This window comes from Nycticebus coucang, chromosome 11 (assembly GCF_027406575.1).
Source record: "Nycticebus coucang isolate mNycCou1 chromosome 11, mNycCou1.pri, whole genome shotgun sequence".
Taxonomy (NCBI): Eukaryota; Metazoa; Chordata; class Mammalia; order Primates; family Lorisidae; genus Nycticebus; species Nycticebus coucang.
Window position 1 is genome coordinate 42,852,350 of NC_069790.1, and position 19,495 is coordinate 42,871,844.

General features: G+C 35.7%; 1 protein-coding gene across 1 annotated transcript; it reads left to right on the top strand.

Moving 5' to 3' along the window:
• The first annotated feature begins 1,455 nt into the window (after window positions 1-1,455).
• On the top strand, window positions 1,456-19,240 carry AGR3 (anterior gradient 3, protein disulphide isomerase family member). The gene is made up of 8 exons (XM_053609329.1): window positions 1,456-1,495; window positions 3,468-3,603; window positions 7,432-7,495; window positions 10,252-10,304; window positions 10,775-10,851; window positions 11,105-11,168; window positions 18,266-18,349; window positions 19,029-19,240. The coding sequence occupies exons 2-8, from the start codon at window positions 3,495-3,497 to the stop codon at window positions 19,076-19,078; spliced, it is 501 nt and encodes a 166-aa protein (XP_053465304.1). The 5' UTR covers window positions 1,456-1,495; window positions 3,468-3,494; the 3' UTR covers window positions 19,079-19,240.
• Window positions 19,241-19,495: the final 255 nt, after the last annotated feature.

The following is a 19,495-nucleotide window of genomic DNA, read 5'->3' on the forward strand; positions in this document are numbered from 1 at the left end:
TGTGGGTCTGCACAAATTTTTTTTTTTGTTCAGTAAAAATTAGCCCTCCTATGGGTGAATCACCAAACACAGACAGATAAAATTGTAGATAAAAAACATAGTATAAAAATTGGCTCATGCGTGTAATCCAGCAAATGGGGAGGCTGAGGAGGAAGGATTACTTGAGGCCAGGACTTAGAGACCAGCCTAGCTAACATAGTGAGACCTCATCTCTAAAAAAATAAAACAAATCAGCTGGGTTTTGTAGCAGGCACCTATAGTCCCAGTTATTCAGGAGAGTGAGGCGGGAGGATTGCTTGAGACCAGGAGTTGGAGGTTGCAGTGAGCTATGACAGCACCACTGCACTCCAGTCTAGGTGACAGAGTAAAAGGCAAACACAAAAACAAACAAAAATAACAAAGACAGCAGGACAGGATGTGAAACCTGCATATAATGAGGATGGAATGTTTGCATCTGCAGGGTGCACAGGGTCAACTGCAGGATTGGATAAACACGATTTCGTATCCATGGGGATCCTTACTGTACTCTCAACTTTGCTGTCGCTTTGCAAAAGTAGCCATAGACAACATGTAAGCCAGTGGATATGGCTGCCCTCCATCCACTGAAAGTTGAATTTCATACAACTTTCACTTGTCACAAAATAAGATTCTTTTTTTCCCCAACCACTTGAAAATATAAAAACCATTCTTAGTTCCTGGGCTATACATGAACAGATGGACCAGATTTGGTGACCACTGCCCTAGGTCATTTTAACAGTAAGTTGATTTAATTAATACCATTAATTAATCCGATAAATACTATTAAATAGTATCTATTAGATTAATATGAGCAAACTTATCTAATTGCCTGTTTTCTATTTTTTTGGCACAGGAAAGATTTCATAGAAAGATTATAAAGAATAATCAAATTATGTTGAATTTTAAAACATTTTCAGTTCCTTCTCTCTCACTCTCTCTTTCAAAATAAAAATAAAAAAGGATTTGATTTCCCTAGTTGTTAACCATAGTCCCGTAAACAGAATAATCCTTAGGAATTTCTGTTTGCTTTGTATCCAATCTGCAAGCCTCCTGGAACTCTCAACAAGAACAATGACACACAGTTCCTATATTCATTCTGATTCATTCTGGTTTCTTTCTTCTCTTTTTTTTTTTTTTTTTTTGTGGCATTGACCTCCAGCCAAACACTACATTACCCTGGGAAATAAAAGGTAAAAGAGAAAGAAGCCCAAAGATGGTATTTGGCCTCATTTTATGAGGCCACTCAATCTTAATTTACAGAAAGACAGAAGTGCTTTTTTCATGTGAGAAGCAGAGAACTGGAAAAAAGTACAGAGTTTTTCAAACAAGGCTGGTTTTGCAAGTTTACCGGTTACTATGCTTTTGTTTCTACGCAGGTGGGGTTGTAGGTCAGGTGTGTGTGTATCTATAAATCCACACCCATTTTTAACCAGAAACATCCAGAATACACTTCCACCAAGTTAACTGGCCGGTTCAGGTAAGAAAGCAAAGTTTCCACATTTAATCAGTTGTTGAGCTCTGCCATATTTATTATAAATGATTAGTTTTCTGTTTAAAAGTGAAGCTCGCAGTATAGGGTGGGAAAAATGACATAAACTTATATATTTTTTTAGCTGAACAGGATTTCTTTGGTTGTTTTCATAGTTTTAGTCTATTTATATTAAATATTAGAGTTAATATTTGTAGTCATCCCTTGTAGTCTTTTAAATTTTGTTATATTTTAAAATGTAGAAACTTTTAACATAACATCTAAGTAAATTACTTACATCAAATTACTTTTGAAAAGTAAGATACTAGTGTCAGAAAATGCTAACTGTCCAGTATCTGTAAAGCCTAATAATTTGATTGTGTGCCTCCCAAGCCCACCTTAAGCTGCTATGGAGATGTAATAGGGACATAACTGTGTCATATTCATCTGTGTTCTTCCAACTTAACCTTGAAACTGGTACTAAAGGACCCTCAGCAATTTACATTCTGTTTTACTAAGGAAAGCATTGTTTATCCCAAAACATACTCAAAATCTATTTTATAATTTATCAAACAATGGAAAAGAGAAAACCAAGATTTTTATTTTTTTAAGTAGAAAGCACTTAACAATAGTACATAAATACTTAAAATTTAAAAAGTGATTTGGTTACCTCTTTAAACTTGGCAGCTTTAAAATAGCAAAATGTGAAAGTATACTCTCTTTTTTTTAAAGTAGATTCCACCTGCTAATGTTAAAAAAAGCAAACAAACAACAACAACAATAACAAACAAACTTTATCATACTTGCTCCAGATTGACTTTTCTTAGTTCTTTACAGATGAGATCCCTGAAAGAATATTGATGTAATTTTAGGCTCTCTTCCCCCAAAAAACAAACAAAAACTTTCAGGAGTTTTTGAGCCTTCTGTACCTCCTTAGACCTTTTAGAAACCCACAGAACTGAGGTGACGAGCCTGTTCTAGATGGCTGCTTCCCTTTCTCCACTGTGACCACAGACCTGGCTCAGCCTGTCCTCTCCAGGTTGGAGTCTGAGCTCCAGATTCAGCTGTCCCTACCCTCTCTTGTTGCAGTGTTTCAGTTATAAGATGACATTCTGAAATGTTTTATGGTTTAATAAGTTATGGGAACTTAAACTGAGATTTTTATCAGGCACCATGGTTATTATTTAACAAGGGTTTTAAATGCCTGAATACAAAGAAAGTAATAAATGGATCTACTAAAGATTTAAGGGGGAAATCATTTTTAAAAGGCTAACCTGGAATGGCTGCCTTCAATCCAGAGAAAGGATGGAAGAGATATATCACTGGGAAGGGAAAATTTAGAATGAGAAGAATGAAAAAATGTCTGAGAAAACTAGAATATTTCTATCTGCTAAAAGTCACCTTTTCATTGCACTTCAGAGGCTGTGAAAAAAACATGGTCTTAAGTTTCATCACAGGGATATGAGCAGTGCAGTGCAGCATACAAGCAGGCTTTGTGTACCCTGATCCAGCTCACTTTCAACTACACTGCCCTATGCTCAGAATACCCAGAACGTGAATTTTCACCAACTGCCCATTTATTGAATTGATTATATCTTTAAAATAATGTGCGAAGGTGAATTCTAGGTGGTTCTACCATCCATGTAAAATCAAAGAACCAGCACAAGTTTGGTGCAACTCTTAGCAAATATCTTATAATGACAGCCTGAAAAATAACCCAATAAACCAGTGACTTCTAACCAGTGTGTGCGCCATGAGAGGATCTTAGGTGTGCCATGAAAATTTTAAAAAAAATTAATTAAATTATTTTTGAAAGATAATCAAAGCTCAATAAACACATTCTTTTTTTTACTTTTTTTTTTTTTTTTTGATCAACATAAGTTAAGTGTGCTGTGGAAGTTTAACTATAGGCTCAAATGTGCCATGAGCTTAAAAAAAAGGTTGAAAAACACTGCTAAGAATTATTTTCTGTGTCATCCAGCTTCTTCTGAGAGCTTCTGTAGAAGACATGATTCTCCACTTGCCTCTGGATCTCTACCTCTTACTCATCACAGTTTCTTCCAACCTTGGCATTGCAATCAAAAAGGAAAAGAGACCTCCTCAGACCCTCTCAAGAGGTGCTGCAATCTCATTTTCTAAACTCAGTCACTTGGTTTGTTTTCAAAATATGACTGTCTTCACTCATAGTCTATTTAAAAAGCAAACTCAACTAACTGGAAGACTCTTGATGTATAGAACTTTAAGACAGATTTTTTTTTTTTTTTTTAAGAAGGAATCAGTTGATTTTAGGAAGCAAATCAAACCAACTGTCAAACAGTAACAACTCGTTGCATTTTTCTCAGAAATAGTGGAGAATTGGTTTGCTGTCTGTAACTTTCATAACCAGAGTCATAGAAAATAATGATTTTTTCCTATGTCATATTGGTGCCCTAAAAGTAATTTAGGATTGCTCAAAATTTGTTCAAATTCCCAGGTCTCTATTTAGTAAGGCAAGAAAATAGTTTGAAATGGTTTTATACCAGCCTACACAGAAAATTATATTATATCCCAGACCCTGAGAATTGGGCTAACCAAGGGTTTGCTACATTGACTTTGGAAGAGAGAGTCAGCATTTTTAGAGACCATAATCTAGAACTGTCATTGGCTGCATGTTAGAAAACATTTTATTTGTACTGTTTTACTTTGGCCTGAGAAACAAATATATTTTCATCTGTAAATAAACATTTTATAAAGAAAAAAATTCTCAAAATTTGTTCCTATAGATCCAAAAACAAAAATAGGAACAGAATCATGTGTCCCCACATAGTTATTCAAAATTAGCAGCATAACTACAAAGTACTTGACCACTGTTTGGAATGGTGCAAACAAATAGAGGCCAATTACAGTATCATTTAAAATCTTAAAACACTGACTTGGTTTCCAAGATCATTCATTTCTTGGCAGATGTCTTGAGGGCCAGCCAAGTGTCCATCGGTGTTTACCTAAGCTAATTAACGCTACTTCAGTTTCACAATCACACAAACTATATATCTAGAAAGTCAGTTTTTTGCAAAAGAAATAAATTTAAAGGGATAACTATTTTCCTGAATGTAATGTATCATATATCTCTCTATATAAGCATAATATTTACAAAACAATGAACTGAGCAGCCTTAAAAGTGCCAAAGGCTAAACTAATCATTTCCCTTAAAGACCTTCCCAGGACTGAATTAAGCAGCATGCTATTGAGGCATCAACATTCTGTGTGCTCACTTTTAAATGTCATTTAAAACTTCTGATGAAATATGTATGAGATATTTTAAACAACTTAGTGGGTCTTCTATTCAAATTATTTAAGAACTAATTTAAAGGGAAAGTGACCGATAATAGTTGACAATCCCATTCTTAAGAATTGGTTTATATTTGGTCAAGCCTTTTATCATCTGTTGCTATGTAGGTAACAAGGAGAGAATGAAGCTCAGAATGAATGACGATTAAAAGTGGGGGGGAGAAGCAGGAAAACAGGTGCAAGGTCAACAGAGTGGCATATGAAGCCCCTCAGAGCAGAGGGCAGTAGCAAACAGTTGAGAGGGCAATAAGGGGGAAAGAGAAGATTAATCGAAAAAAGTAATATATAGTTCAAGAATACACATATGCGTGCATGCACACACAACTCATAGTGAAAAAAAAAATCATTACTTTCTTTGAATGAAAAGAACTGCCTAATATCCAGTCCCATGCCTAGCATATAGTAGATACTAAAAAATGCATATTAGATGAATGAATGAAATTTTAAAAGACAAGAAAGCATGACCAGATCTAGAGATAGAATTATGATAATGAATAGAAGCCATGAAGATAGTATAAAGGCTGTACCAGCTTTGGCCTATTGTGATTATGAGTTGGCTAGAGTGTACAAAAAATAACGATAATGTAGGATGGTTCCTCTACAGGGCTATGAATAACTTTTTAAGAGTAGGGATTATTTTTTTTACCTTTGTTTTCACACTGCTTAGTAGAGTAAGATGTATAGAAGATATTCCTTTAGCGTTTGTGAAACTAAGTTGAATAGGAATTTTTCCTGTTACTAAAGCTCCAACATTGAATGCTATTTGCAACAGAAAAGAGAAAATTAAGCAGGGGGCTATTTTTACTTGCTCTTTCTAGAATAATTTTTATTTAATGCAAAAATGTGGTATGAAGATACAGCATGTAGTCAAGCACAGTTAGAGAAAGAATCTTTCAGGATTATCACAAAGAGGAAGAATTCCTGCTTAAGTGGAATATAAACCAACAAAAGATGTCTTCCAATGTTATGATTTTAAAGCAGGCAAAACAATCCAACAACATTGCTGATGTGAATGTGAAACAATACAGCTACTTTGGAAAATGATGTGGTAGTTCCTCAAAATGTTAAATATACAGTTATCATTTGACTCAGCAATTCCACTTTGAGGTATATACCCAAGAGAAATGAAAACATATACCCACTCAAAAATTTGTTCAATTATGTTTATAGCAGCATTCTTCATAAAAACCAAAAAGTGAAAATAATTAAATGTCTATCAACTGATAATTGATAAATAAAATGTGGTATATCAATACAATGGAATTATATTAACCATAAAAAGTAATTCAATATTAATATTAATCATGCCACAACATGAATGAACCTTTAAAAGTTTATGATAAGAGTTAGTTACAAAAGTCCACATATTACATGATTTTATTTATATGAAGTATCTCAAATCTATAGTGACAGAAAGTAGATCAGGAGTTTCTTAGTTCTGGGGGAGATGAAGAGATTGGGCAGGAGATGATAACTAGAATTTCTTTTTAAGTTCATGGAAATGTTCTAAAACTGATTGTGGTGACAGTTGACCAACTCTGTGATACTAAAAAAAAAAGTACACTTTCAATGTGGGAGTTGTAATGGTATGTAAATTATATTTCATTAACAGTGTTATCCCAAAACAAACAAGCAAAAATCATGGAATCACATAAATCTTGCTTCATAATTCTGCTTCATAATTTCTTGCTATTATTCATCCATGATATCAAAGCCCCAAACTAATGTCTGACAACATTTGAAACATGTAAGAAAATCTGAATCCAAACTAGCCTCCAAATATTTTTTTCACATTAATTTAATGCTTCTCATACATAAATAGAAACATTTCCTGAAAGTACCCTGCAATATATGTGGGTGTTTTGTGCATTCTTGTTCTTAACTGTCTAATGCACAATTTCAAGTGTCACATCACTTCTTGTAGCCTGACGGGTTCTGTCTCTCCTCACTGCTTTCTTCCTTGCTCTCCGTCACTCTTCTGGATGTTTCCAAATCGCATGTGTTTTATTGTGTCTCTCAGCCACAAAATTCCCACACCTGAATTTTTTCTATGTGAGAACTCAAAGCAAAAATTGGAATTTCTTTTCCCCATAAATAGACTGACTTAGAAAATGTCAGCATCACTTGGGAGTCAAGATACCAGGGCACTGTGGAGTAAAGTTTGAAGTATTTCTGATAGTTTTACAAAGTATGCAAAGATTAACTGTTATTTTCTGAACATTTGGAAAGCCAGAGCTTTTGCATTGTCCAGAGATATCCTTTCAATCACCTCTAATAGCCAGGCACCGGTAGCTCAATGGTTAGAATGCCGGCCCTGTGCAATGGGGATGGTGGGTTCAAACCTGCCCGGGCCTGCTAATCCATCACCTCTAATAGCATTTATTAATCACTTACTGTAGTTAAGACCATGCGGTTTGAAACATAATCCTATAACCTCACTACTACAATCTGAAAAGACACCACCTCTTCACATCCAGTTAAAATTGTATATCCTTTGCATCATTTGTCAGCCAACAGTAGGTGGCTCAGTTAGTTATCTGTAGGTGGGTATCCACTTGTTAGATACCCATTTTAGAGCTCTTCTATAGTCATACACTGATCCCTCTCTTTTATTTTAGGATGGGGAGATGATATCACTTGGGTACAAACTTATGAAGAAGGTCTCTTTCATGCTCAAAAAAGGTAAAGGCCTCCAGATTAATTTTCTTTTTATTTTTAGTGATCAACCTCTCAGGGGTTGATCTCTGCCAGTACCTTGATCTTCTTCTGCTCTGTTACTTTTTCCTATTGAATCTCCAGTAGGCTCTGACACTTTTCCTTTATAATTATACCCAATCTATGTTTTCTTTTTCTTTTTTATTTAAAACTTTTCTTTCTTTCTGACATGAGTTGATAGCTGATCCACAGTTGAAAATTTCCAAGACAATCAATTTTAAGTGTTCTTACCACAAAAAAAATATAAGTATATGCAGTGATCTATATGTTAGATACCTTAATCTAGCCATTCCACAACATCTATCATTAAATAGCACATTGTATACCATAAATTTTTACTTGTCACAGATAAATAAATAAATGGATGCTATAGGAATTTTTTATATGCTAAAGTGGTATTTTAAATCAGGTTGAAAGGAGGTATATTATGTAATAGTGTTAGAAGTTAATAGCCATCTGGGTAAAACAAATAAATTTGGACCCATAGGTCACATTTATGCCAAAATAAGTTGGAAAGATGTAATTATAAAAATAAAATCATTATGGTACTAGAAAACACTATTGAAAAACATTATTGCTTTGAATCTTGAGTAGGAGAAGGCAAGGATTAGGGGAGAGTAAGAGGAGTGCCTGGGATGTAGAAGTAAAGCTTGTAATCATTGCCACCTAGATGCTCCCCTTGCCTCACCCTAGTCCTGTCTGTTAGTCTTGCAGATGACCAAAAGGGGAAAAGAAGAAAAGGAGAGGAGAAAAGGAATGAATAATATTTTGATTACATGGACTTTTGTGCATAACCAAAAACATGCCATAAACAAAGGGAAAAGACACAAAACAAAATAAAGGGGAAACTGCAAAATGCATCACAAGGGTGAATTTCTCTGATGTACGAAACACTCCTATAAATTAAAAAGAAAAAAGTGAACAAGTCAGTAGAAAAAAATGAGCAAAAGATATGATAGTTCACAGAACAGAAAAAGGAGTACCTCACATATTGACTTCTTATAAGAAAGTAAAACCATATTAATTTTCTTCTTTTCCTATTAGATTAAAACAGTTTAACCAATTTTAGGGAGTAAACTATTACTGCTCACATCACCAGAGAGAATATAAATCAGTACGATTTCTATGGAGAGTATCCATCAAAAGTACAAATGTACTCATTCTTTGACCCAGAAATTTAGTTCTGGAAATTTATTCATAAATATACTTACCCATTTGCAAAATTATTCATAAAGAACAGCATATTTCCCAAATAAACATTCGTACAAATGTAAATGTTTAGAAATAATCTAAACATAAGACATTGGAGACAATTTAAATAACCCATCTTTCGGGGGACTAATTAGATAAATTAAAATATATCCATATAATAGAATTTTATACAGAAGAACAATGGAATGCTAACATATATGTGAAAAAAACAAAATGCAAATACATGTGTGCATGTTTTTTGTGCTTTTTTATTTTTTTATTATTATTTTTTTTACTATTAAATCATAGCTGTGTACATTAATGTGATCATGGGGCACCATACACTGGTTTCATAGACCGTTTGACACATTTTCATCACACTGGTTAACATAGCCTTCCTGGCATTTTCTTAGTTACTGTGACTTTTTTCTTTTTTAAAAGGCAATACAGGCCAGGCACAGTAGCTCATGCCTATATTTCTAACACCGTGGGAGACTGAAGCAGGAGGAGGGCTTGAGCTCAGGAGTTCAAGACCAGCCTGAGCTAGAGAAAGACCCCATCTCTACTAAAAATAGAAAAATTAGCTGGGCTCTGTGGCAGGTGCCAGTAGTCCCAGCTACTCAGGAGGCTGAGGCAGGAGGATCACCTGAACCCAGGAGTTCGGGATTTCTGTGAGATAGGCTGATGCCATGGCATTCCAACCTGGACAACAGAGTGAGACTCTGTCCCCTCAAAAAATACAGCAATATGTTTACATACATACACATACAGGTAGACAGAGACAATACAGACATATATTCACACACATATACGTATTCAGATATGTGACCTGAAAACTTCTGGAAGAAAACATAAAGCACAGTAATACTGCTTATACATAAGCCAGCAAGGGAGGAAGAATTTTTATCTTTAAGTTTTGAATTTTAAACCAGCTAAATTTGTAATTTATTTTAAAAGAAAACAAAATTAGTACTTTCGACAAGACTTGAAGTAAAAATCTCAGATTTATGAATCATGGCAATGTAGTCTAGTACAGTATTATTCAACATACAGCCCCCAAATTGTGTCACCAATAGTTTATTAGAAAAAATAAATTTAAAAGTTCCACCCCTAGCCCACTAAATAAGAATCTCTGGGGGTGGAGTCTAGAAATCTGTAGCATAACAGGCTTATTTGTCATTCTTTTGTATGCTATAATGCGGTTAGATGAATAAAAATCAATTCTGTCTCCAGAGATGAAGGGGTATTGTGAACAAAATATTCATTTCCAATGAATACTTGGTATAAGATTTCAAAAGAGTCAGAGATTTTTTTATTTAATTGTTTTAAAAGTTTTTACAAAAAGCTTTGATATTTGGCTATGTTCACATCCTTTCATTCTTGTGCCAACCTGCAGTGTATAAGCAACATAAGTGAGAGTTGCCTATTTATATATATTTCAGGGTCATTTAGGCTTTAAATCTAATTCCACTGTATATTTTGGCTCAAAGTTAATCATTTAACTTAATTCCACCCTTTCTTTTTTTTTTTAGTAACAAGCCACTGATGGTTATTCATCACTTGGAGGATTGTCAATATTGCCAAGGTAATTTTAGCTCCTGAGATTTTATTATATTTCCAGCATGAAGCAGAAAAAGTAAGCTGTTAAGAATAGTGAGAATAGTAAAAAATCCCTCTGAAAAAAAAAGACAAGTGTTTACTCAACTGTTAAAGACTACAATGATTGTTAATTTGAATACATTTTTATTGTTTATCCTTTAAAATTTGATATCCCTTTTTTCACAAAAAGGTAGATGAGGTGGGTGGGAAAACTTGCTGAAAGAAATAGTTGTTGTAACCAATGAGCCAATGAGTTACATGAAATTATAAAACTAGTGTCTTCACTAATAAAATTTCCCTTGATATCTCCAGGACAGACCATCCCTCACTGTTTCCCAATGAATGACAAAGTGGCAATAGACCAATGAACTATTGACCCCCAAGTTACAGATGCAAATAAATCAGAAATAGGAGCTTAATCTTTACAACTAACTGGCATTTGGTTTTTTCCCACAGCACTGAAAAAAGTATTTGCCCAAAATGAAGAAATACAAGAAATGGCTCAGAATAATTTCATCATGCTGAATCTCATGGTGCATAAACTCTACAATGTTTTCTTAATATTATAATTTAATAAAATATTTGAATCCCTGTTTTTCTAATTTTAAAACATAAGAGCTAAGTGTTGATTGATACGTTGATATAGAAAGTTATATAGAATTGTAAAAGGCTAAAATATACAATTTACAATTTACTAAAAATCTAGTTCACATAAAATATTTTTGAAATTAACTATCAAAAATAATCCATTCCAGTAACATTCATTTTTTTTCCTTCTTCTCCTAGCATGAGACTACTGATAAGAATTTATCACCTGATGGGCAGTATGTGCCTAGAATCATGTTTGTGGGTACGTGTGTGTTCTCATTTTCATTATATTTTTAAAAAATAGTACAAATCTTAGCATTCTTGATTTTGTTTTGAAATGCAAGTTCAAGCAGTATTTTTTTTTATTTTTTTATTTTATCGTTAAATCATAGCTATGTACATTAGTGCAATCAAGAGGTACAATGTACTGGTTTCGTATACAATCTGAAATATCCTCATCAAACAGTTCAACGTAGCCTTCATGGCATTTTCTTAGTTATTGTATGTAGACATTTGTATTCTGCATTTAGTAAGTTTCGGCTGTACCCATTCTAAGATGCACCATAGGTGTGGCCCCACCAATTACCCTCCCTCCACCCTAACCTCCCCCCTCCCTTCCCCTCCCTTGGCCCTTTCCCTATATTCTTGTGCTATAGTTGGGTTAAAGCCTTCATGTGAAAGCTATAAATTAGCTTCATAGTAGGGCTGAGTACATTGGATACTTTTTCTTCCATTCCTGAGATACTTTGCTAAGAAAAATATGTTCCAGCTCCATCCATGTAAACATGAAAGAGGTAAAGTCTCCATCTTTCTTTAAGGCTGCATAATATTCCATGGTGTACATACACCACAATTTATTAATCCATTTGTGGATCTATGGTCACTTGGGCTTGTCCCATGACTTAGCAATTATGAATTGGGCTGCAATAAACATTCTGGTACAGATATCTTTGTTATAATGTGATTTTTGGTCTTCTGGGTATATACCTAGTAGAGGAATTATAGGATTGAATGGCAGGTCTATTTTTACATCTCTAAGTGTTCTCCAAACATCTTTCCACAAGGAATGTATTAATTTGCATTCCCACCAGCAGTGTAGAAGTCTTCCCTTTCTTCCACATCCATGCCAGCATCTCTGGTCTTGGGATTTTGTGATATGGGCTAATCTTACTGGAGTTAGATGATATCTCGAAGTACCTTTGATTTGCATTTCTCTGATGATTAAAGATGATGAGCATTTTTTCATATGTCTGGAGGCCGTGCGCCTGTCTTCTTCAGAGAAGGACTTGAAGGACTTCTCTTCAAGTCCCTTGCCCAGTCTGTGATGGCATCACTTGTTCTTTTCTTGCTTGTACGTTTGAGTTCTCTGTGGATTCTGGTTATTAAACGTTTGTTGGAAACATAACCTGTGAATATCTTCTCCCATTCTGAGGGTTGTCTGCTTGCTTTATTCACTCTGTTTTTGGCTGTGCAGAAGCTTTTTAGTTTGATCAGGTCCAGTAATGTATTTTTAAAGCTGCTTCAATATCCCGGAGGGTCCTCCTCATAAAATACTCACCCAGACTGATTTCTTCAAGAGTTTTCCCTCCACTCTCTTCTAGTATTTTTATAGTTTCATGTCTTAAGTTTAAATCTTTAACCCAGTGAGAGTCTATGTTAGTTAATGGTGATAGGTGTGGGTCCAGTTTCAGTCTTCTACAGGTTGCCAGCCAGTTCACCCAGCATCCTTTGTTAAATAGGGAATCTTTTTCCCCACTGAATGTTTTTAATTGGCTTGTCAAAGATCAAATAATGGTAAGTAATTGAGTTCATCTCTTGGTTCTCTATTCTGTTCCATATATCTACCTCTCTGTTTTTGTGCCAGTACCATGCCATTTTGATCACTATCAATTTCTAGTATAGTCTGAGGTCTGGTAGCATGATTCCTCCTGCTTTGTTTTTATTTCTGAGTAATGTTTTGGCTATTCGAGGTTTTTTCTGATTCCATATAAAACAAAGTATTATTTTTCCAAGATCTTTAAAGTATGGCAGTGGAGCTTTAATAGGAATTGCGTTAAAATTATATATTGCTTTGGGTAATATGGACTTTTTAACAATGTTGATTCTTCCCAGCCATGAGCATGGTATGTTTTTCCATTTGTTAACATTTTCAGCTATTTCTTTTCTTAGAGTTTCATAGTTCTCTTTATAGAGATCTTTCACATCTTTGTTAGATAAACTCCTAAATATTTCATCTTCTTTGGCACTACTGTGAATGGAATAGAGTCCTTAACTGTTTTTTCAGCTTGACTATTGTTGGTATATATAAAGGCTACCGATTTATGAATGTTAATTTTGTAACCTGAGATGCTGCTGTATTCCTTGATCACTTCTAAGAGTTTTGTAGTAGAATATCTGGTGTTTTCCAGATATACAATCATATCATCTGTGAAGACCAAAAGTTTGATCTCTTCTGACCCTATATGTATACTCTTGATTACCTTTTCTTCCCTATTTGTGATGGCTAAAACTTCCATTACAATGTTAAAGAGCAGTGGAGACAATGGGCAGCCTTGTCTGGTTCCTGATCTGAGTAAAAATGATTTCAACTTAACTCCATTCAATACAATATTGGCTGTGGGTTTGCTGTAGATGGCCTCTATCAGTTTAAGAAATGTCCCTTCTATACCAATCTTCTTAAGTGTTCTGATCATGAAGGGATGCTGGATATTATCAAAAGCTTTCTCTGCATCAATTGAGAGAATCATATGGTCTTTGTTTTTTAATTTGTTTATGTGCTGAATTATATTTATAGATTTATGTATATTGAACCAGCCTTGAGACCCTGGGATAAAACTGACTTGGTCATGATGTATAATTTGTTTGATGTGTTGCTGGATTCTGTTTGTTAGGATCTTGTTGAATATTTTTGCATCTATATTCATTAGTGATATGGTCTATAATTTTCTTTTCTTGTTGGGTCTTTTCCTGGTTTGGGGATAAGAGTGATGTTTGCTTCATAGAATGTGTTGGGTAGGCTTCCGTCTTTTTCTGTATTTTGGAACAGGTTGAGTAATATACGTACCAGTTCCTCTTTAAAGGTTTGATAGAATTCTTATGTGAAGCGATCTGGTCCAGGGCTTTTCTTTTTAGGGAGATTTTGTATGGTTGATGCTATTTCAGAACTTGATATGGGCCTGTTCAATATTTCCACTTGATTCTAAGTCTTGGAAGGTGACGGGCTTCCTAGTATTGGTCAATTTCTTTCAGAGTTTCATATTTCTGAGAATAAAGTGTCTTGTAATATTCATTAAGGATTTTTTGAATTTCTGAGGGGTCTGTTGTTATTTTGACTTTGTCATTTCTGATTGATGAAATTAGAGATTTTACTCTTTTTTTCCTGGTTAAGTTAGCCAAAGGTTTATCTATTTTATTGACCTCTTCAAAAAACCAACTTTTTGATTTATTGATCTGTTGTATAATTCTTTTGTTTTCAATTTCATTTAATTCTGCTCTAATGTTGGTTATTTCTTTTCTTCTACTGGGTTTGGGGTTGGAATGGTCTTCCTTTTCCAGTTGCTTAAGATGTCCCATTAAGTTGTTAACTTCCTCTCTTTCCGTTCTCTTTAGTAAGGCTTGCAATGCTATAAATTTCCCTCTTAGGACTGCCTTTGCAGTATCTCAGAGGTTCTGATAATTTGTGTCTTCATTGTCATTTTGTTCCAAAAATTTGCCAATTTCCTTCTTAATCTCATCTATGACTCAGCTATCATTCAGCATAAGGTTATTTAACATCCATGTTTTTGTATGAGTATGCAGATTCCTCTTGTTACTGAGTTCAACTTTTATTCCATGATGGTCTGAGAAGATGCAAGGAATAATTTCTTTTCCTTTAAATTTACTGAGGTTGGATGGGGGCAAGACATGATTGCAAGAGGGACTTTACCTAACAATTGCAATCAATGTAAGCTGGCTTATTGTACCCTCAATGAATCCCCAACAATAAAAAAAGAAAAAAAAATTTACTGAGGTTGGAATTGTGACCTAAGATGTGATCAATTTTGGATTATGTTCCGTGGGCTGATGAGAAGTATGTGTATTCAGTTTTGGGGGGATGAAATGTTCTGTAGCTATCTGCTAAATTCAAATATTGGATGGTTAGGTTTAAATCTAAAATCTCTTTGCTCAGCTTCTTCTTGGAGGATCTATCCAACACTGCCAATGGAGTGTTGAAATCTCCGACTATTATGGAGCTGGAGGAAATCAAGTTGCTCATTTCTGTTAGAGTTTCTCTTATAAATTAAGGCACATTCTGGTTGGGTGCATAAATATTAATAATTGAAATCTCATCATATTGAGTATTACCCTTAACAAATATGGAGTGACCATTCTTATCCTTCCTTACTTTTGTTGGTTTAAAAACTATATTATCTGCCAATAGAATTGCAACACATGCTTTTTTTTTTTTTATTAAATCGTAGCTGTGTACATTAATGCAATCATGGGGTACCATACACTGTTTTTATAGACCATTTGACACATTTTCATCACACTGGTTAACAAAGGCTTCCTGGCATTTTCTTAGTTATTGTACCTGCTTTATTCTGATTACCATTTGCCTGAAATATGGATGATCATCCTTTCACCCTGAGTCTTTATTTCTTTTAAGGTAAGATGTGATTCTTGTATGCAGCAAATATCTGGCCTGAGTTTTTGTATCTAGTCAGCCAACCTGTGCCTATTAAGAGGACAGTTTAAGCCATTCACATTAATGGAGAATATTGACAAGTCTGATAACATTTTGGGTATCCAGTTTTTCGAAAGTCCAGTGGATATTTTTAATCCTTTTGTCACTGTGGAAGTTGAAGTTTGATCAAAAGTTTCTGAGTGAGTTTACTTTTGTGGTAGAGGATTGGGCTGGTGATTATGGAGGATAGGTCTGAGAATATCCTGAAGAGCTGGTTTGGTTATGGCAAATTTCTTCAACATACGAATGTCATTAAAGTATTTAATTTCTCCATCATAAATGAAACTCAGTTTAGCTGAATACAGGATCCGGGTTTTAAAGTTATTTTGTTTTAGGAGATTAAAAGTCAATGACCACCCTCTTCTGGCTTGAAAAGTTTCAGCAGAGAGATCTGCAGTCATTCTAATATTGTTCTCTTTGTAGGTAATGGATTTCTTACATCTGGCTGCTTTCAGAATTTTCTCCTTCATAGTAACTTTAGTAAAGTTAATTATGACATGCCTGGGGGATCTTATTCGGGTTGAGTCATGCTGGGGTTCTGAAACTGTCTGCTATCTGAATTTCATAATCTCTTGGCATGTCTGGAAAGTTCTCTTTCATAATCTCATGGAGAAGAGACTCTGTGCCTTGTGAAGCCACTTCATCGCTTTCTGGGATCCCTATAAGATGAATATTGGTTTTCTTCAGATTATCTCAGAACTCTCTGAGAGAGTGATCTGTGTTTGCCCTCCATTTCTCTTCCTCTTTGAGAGTTTGGGAATGTTCGAAAGCTTTGTCTTCGATGTCAGAAATCCTTTCTTCTGCTTCCTCCATTCTGTTACTGAGGGATTCTACTGTGTTTCTCAGATCTTTGAGAGCTGTAACTTTTTGTCTCAATGTGTCAAAATCTTTGGTCATTTGGTCTTTGAATTCATTGAATTCTTGAGACATCTTTTGGATTACTGCTTGGAATTCTAATTTAATCTTATTTGCTATCTAGATTCTGAATTCAAATCTGACATCTCAGCTATTTGTTTGTGCATGGGATCTTGTGCTGTTTCTGCCCCATTGATCCTTGGGGGATTTGATCTACTCTGATTATTCATATTGCCAGAGTTTTTCTGTTGATTTCACCTCATGATTGTTTGTGACTGTTGCCTCTGGCTGTTCTCAGAGTTGGGGAGGTGTCTCTCCAAGATTAGACCCCAGCAGGATCACTCTATTGTTGCTGGATCTTTGTAGGGAGTGGCCATGTGTAGATCCCCTGGGGCTGCCCCAACCAGGGAGTTCTGGTTGTGGGTACAGCTCTAGAGTGTGACACACTCAGATCCAGCAAGAGGGCGGGGGGTAGTGCACACGGTTCTGGGAGTGCCTGGCACCCATTGACTTTGGCACAGAGAGCCCAAGGCTCCAGCAGTCTCTGGCCAAGAGAAGGGCTCCACACAGGGTAGGGAGGGCTCCGGAGGGCACACGGCTACCGGAGTCCCTGGCCAGATGAGTAGACCTGTGGAGGCAGGGAGGGTACAGGAGGGAGGACAAGGGGTTGCGTGGCTCCCGGATTTCCTGATCAGGGGGTGTGGGGGCCCAGCCGGCCTGGGTTCGGGGTTGTAGCGCAGCTCTTACCGAGGTCCTGGCGGATGCCAGTCGCGGGTTGCAGTGCAGCTTTTTCGGAGGACCGGGCAGGCACTGATCGTGGGTCATGGCCTAGCTCTTTCGGAGGTCAAGGCAGGTGCCTATCGGGGTTGCGGCACAGTTCTTCCTGAGGACCAGACGGGGGCCAATTGCGGGTCTTGGCGTTCCTCTTCCAGAGGTCCAGGCAGGCACCGATGGTTGCGGTGCAGCTCTTACAGAGGTCAGAGTGGGCTCAGGCCACAGATCCCAGGTCTAGTGTCTTGGCGCAGCTCTTACGGAGGTTCATGTGGGCGCCTATTGCGGGTTGTGGCACAGCTCTTCTTGAGGTCCTGGCAGGCAGCTGCCAATATTTTTTAACAGGTGTATCCTGTTTGGTGATCGTCTTGGCCAACGTCTTCTGTGTGATTTAGCTTATTAAGGGTGTGGTAGATCTTATGAATATTTGCCAGTGTTGATAGGTGAGAGTTCAGCTGAAAGTTTACAGCGGCAGCATCCGAGTGCATTTTCTGGCAGCTCACACCCCGCCACCACCCAGGCTCTCATGCTCACCTCACGGTCCCCCCACTGGCTCCCAGTATTTTTTTTTTTTAATGGGAAGTCATTTCTAAACAAACCAATAATAGCACTTGTTAGTTCTACAACCCACATTCACCATATCTATAATTTGAGAATTTTAAATTTTTTTTTTTTTTTTTGTAAAGACAGAGTCTCACTGTACCGCCCTCAGGTAGAGTGCCGTGGCATCACATGGCTCACAGCAACCTCCAACCCTTGGGCTTATTTTTAAGAGTAGATTATGCTATTAAATTAATATTCCCCTGTACTTTCAGTATAATGCCCCAAACTGTATTGACAGAGAACTAAGACACAGTAAAAGGAGAATTCACATTAATTCCTCACGATGTACTTAAACTAATTTTGCTAACAGATTTGCCTGACATTGGTTTTAGAGTAATAGGCAAAAAAGATTTTGAGAACGTGTTAACTAATACTTCTGTAAATTATTTTTTCCACTTTGACAGACCCTTCTTTAACAGTTAGAACTGACATAACTGGAAGATACTCTAATAAGATGTATACATATGAGCCCCAAGATTTACCAGTATGTAAGTATTCATAAATTATTTTGAAAAATGATCAAAAATGATACCTGACTATTAAAATGGCCAAAGACTCCCTCAAGCACTGCTTCTCCATAAATAGTGCCTTCTACAAGTTACAATCACCTGGGTTGGTCATGATTCTTAAAAATGCAAACTCCCATCTCCCACCCAAATCAGAATTTCTTGGGCACTTCAGAATCTCCATTTTAACAGGGATGCCTAAAGGTTATATTGATTACTAAATTTGGAGGCCACTTAAAAGAATATGTAGTATACATTTAAATTACACAAACTTAAGAGAGTACATTCTCCAGGATAAGAATTACTTGTGATTTCTTCAAATGAAAATAAAATCTTTTCATTTATTTTTTACAAAACTCAATATCAACTATATTTAATAAGGCATTGTACCTGTCAGATCCAGCAATTCTGATACAAAATGATCATATTACTCCTTCAAAACCGATCTGATAAAATTTTTTTGACATAGAGAATGTTGATCAACTAGATATGAATAGTCTACCCCCTAAATTTATATATATGTCTTTAGTGCAATATTCTTTTATGCCATTTTTTCAAAGCTATTCATTTAAATGGGCCAATTTCAGACTCTAGAGTTAAAAGATCATAATATTTAATACTTTCATTTACTAATAGTATAATATATTTACTCTTATTTCAGTGATTGAAAACATGAAGAAAGCACTAAGACTTATTCAGGCAGAGTTATAAGAGATGACAGAAAAATGCCTTTGTTTCCAAGAGGTCAAATGTTTTGAAGTAAACCTCTGACTCATTGACAATACTAAATATGCAAGTATATATATTTTGTAACATTTTTAGATTTTTAAATGTGTTTGCAATATTCTTATGAAGATAAAATGATATTTCAATAAAGTTGCTAACAACCGAGAATAAGCATGTTGTTTGATTTCTGCCTGTATCAGTGGCAAAGATGTGCCAAAAGCTACAGTGGTGGAGACAGGAGGACCTAACTGAGAGGTCTCTACACTGTTTGTTTCTATTTCCTCCTCTCTCACTCCACCACCTAATCTAATTTTTATTCTAACTCCTTCATTGTATCCAACCTGCTAGTATAGGTCATAAATGATCTTCATGTTATCAAACCAAGTTGCTCTAACTCAATCC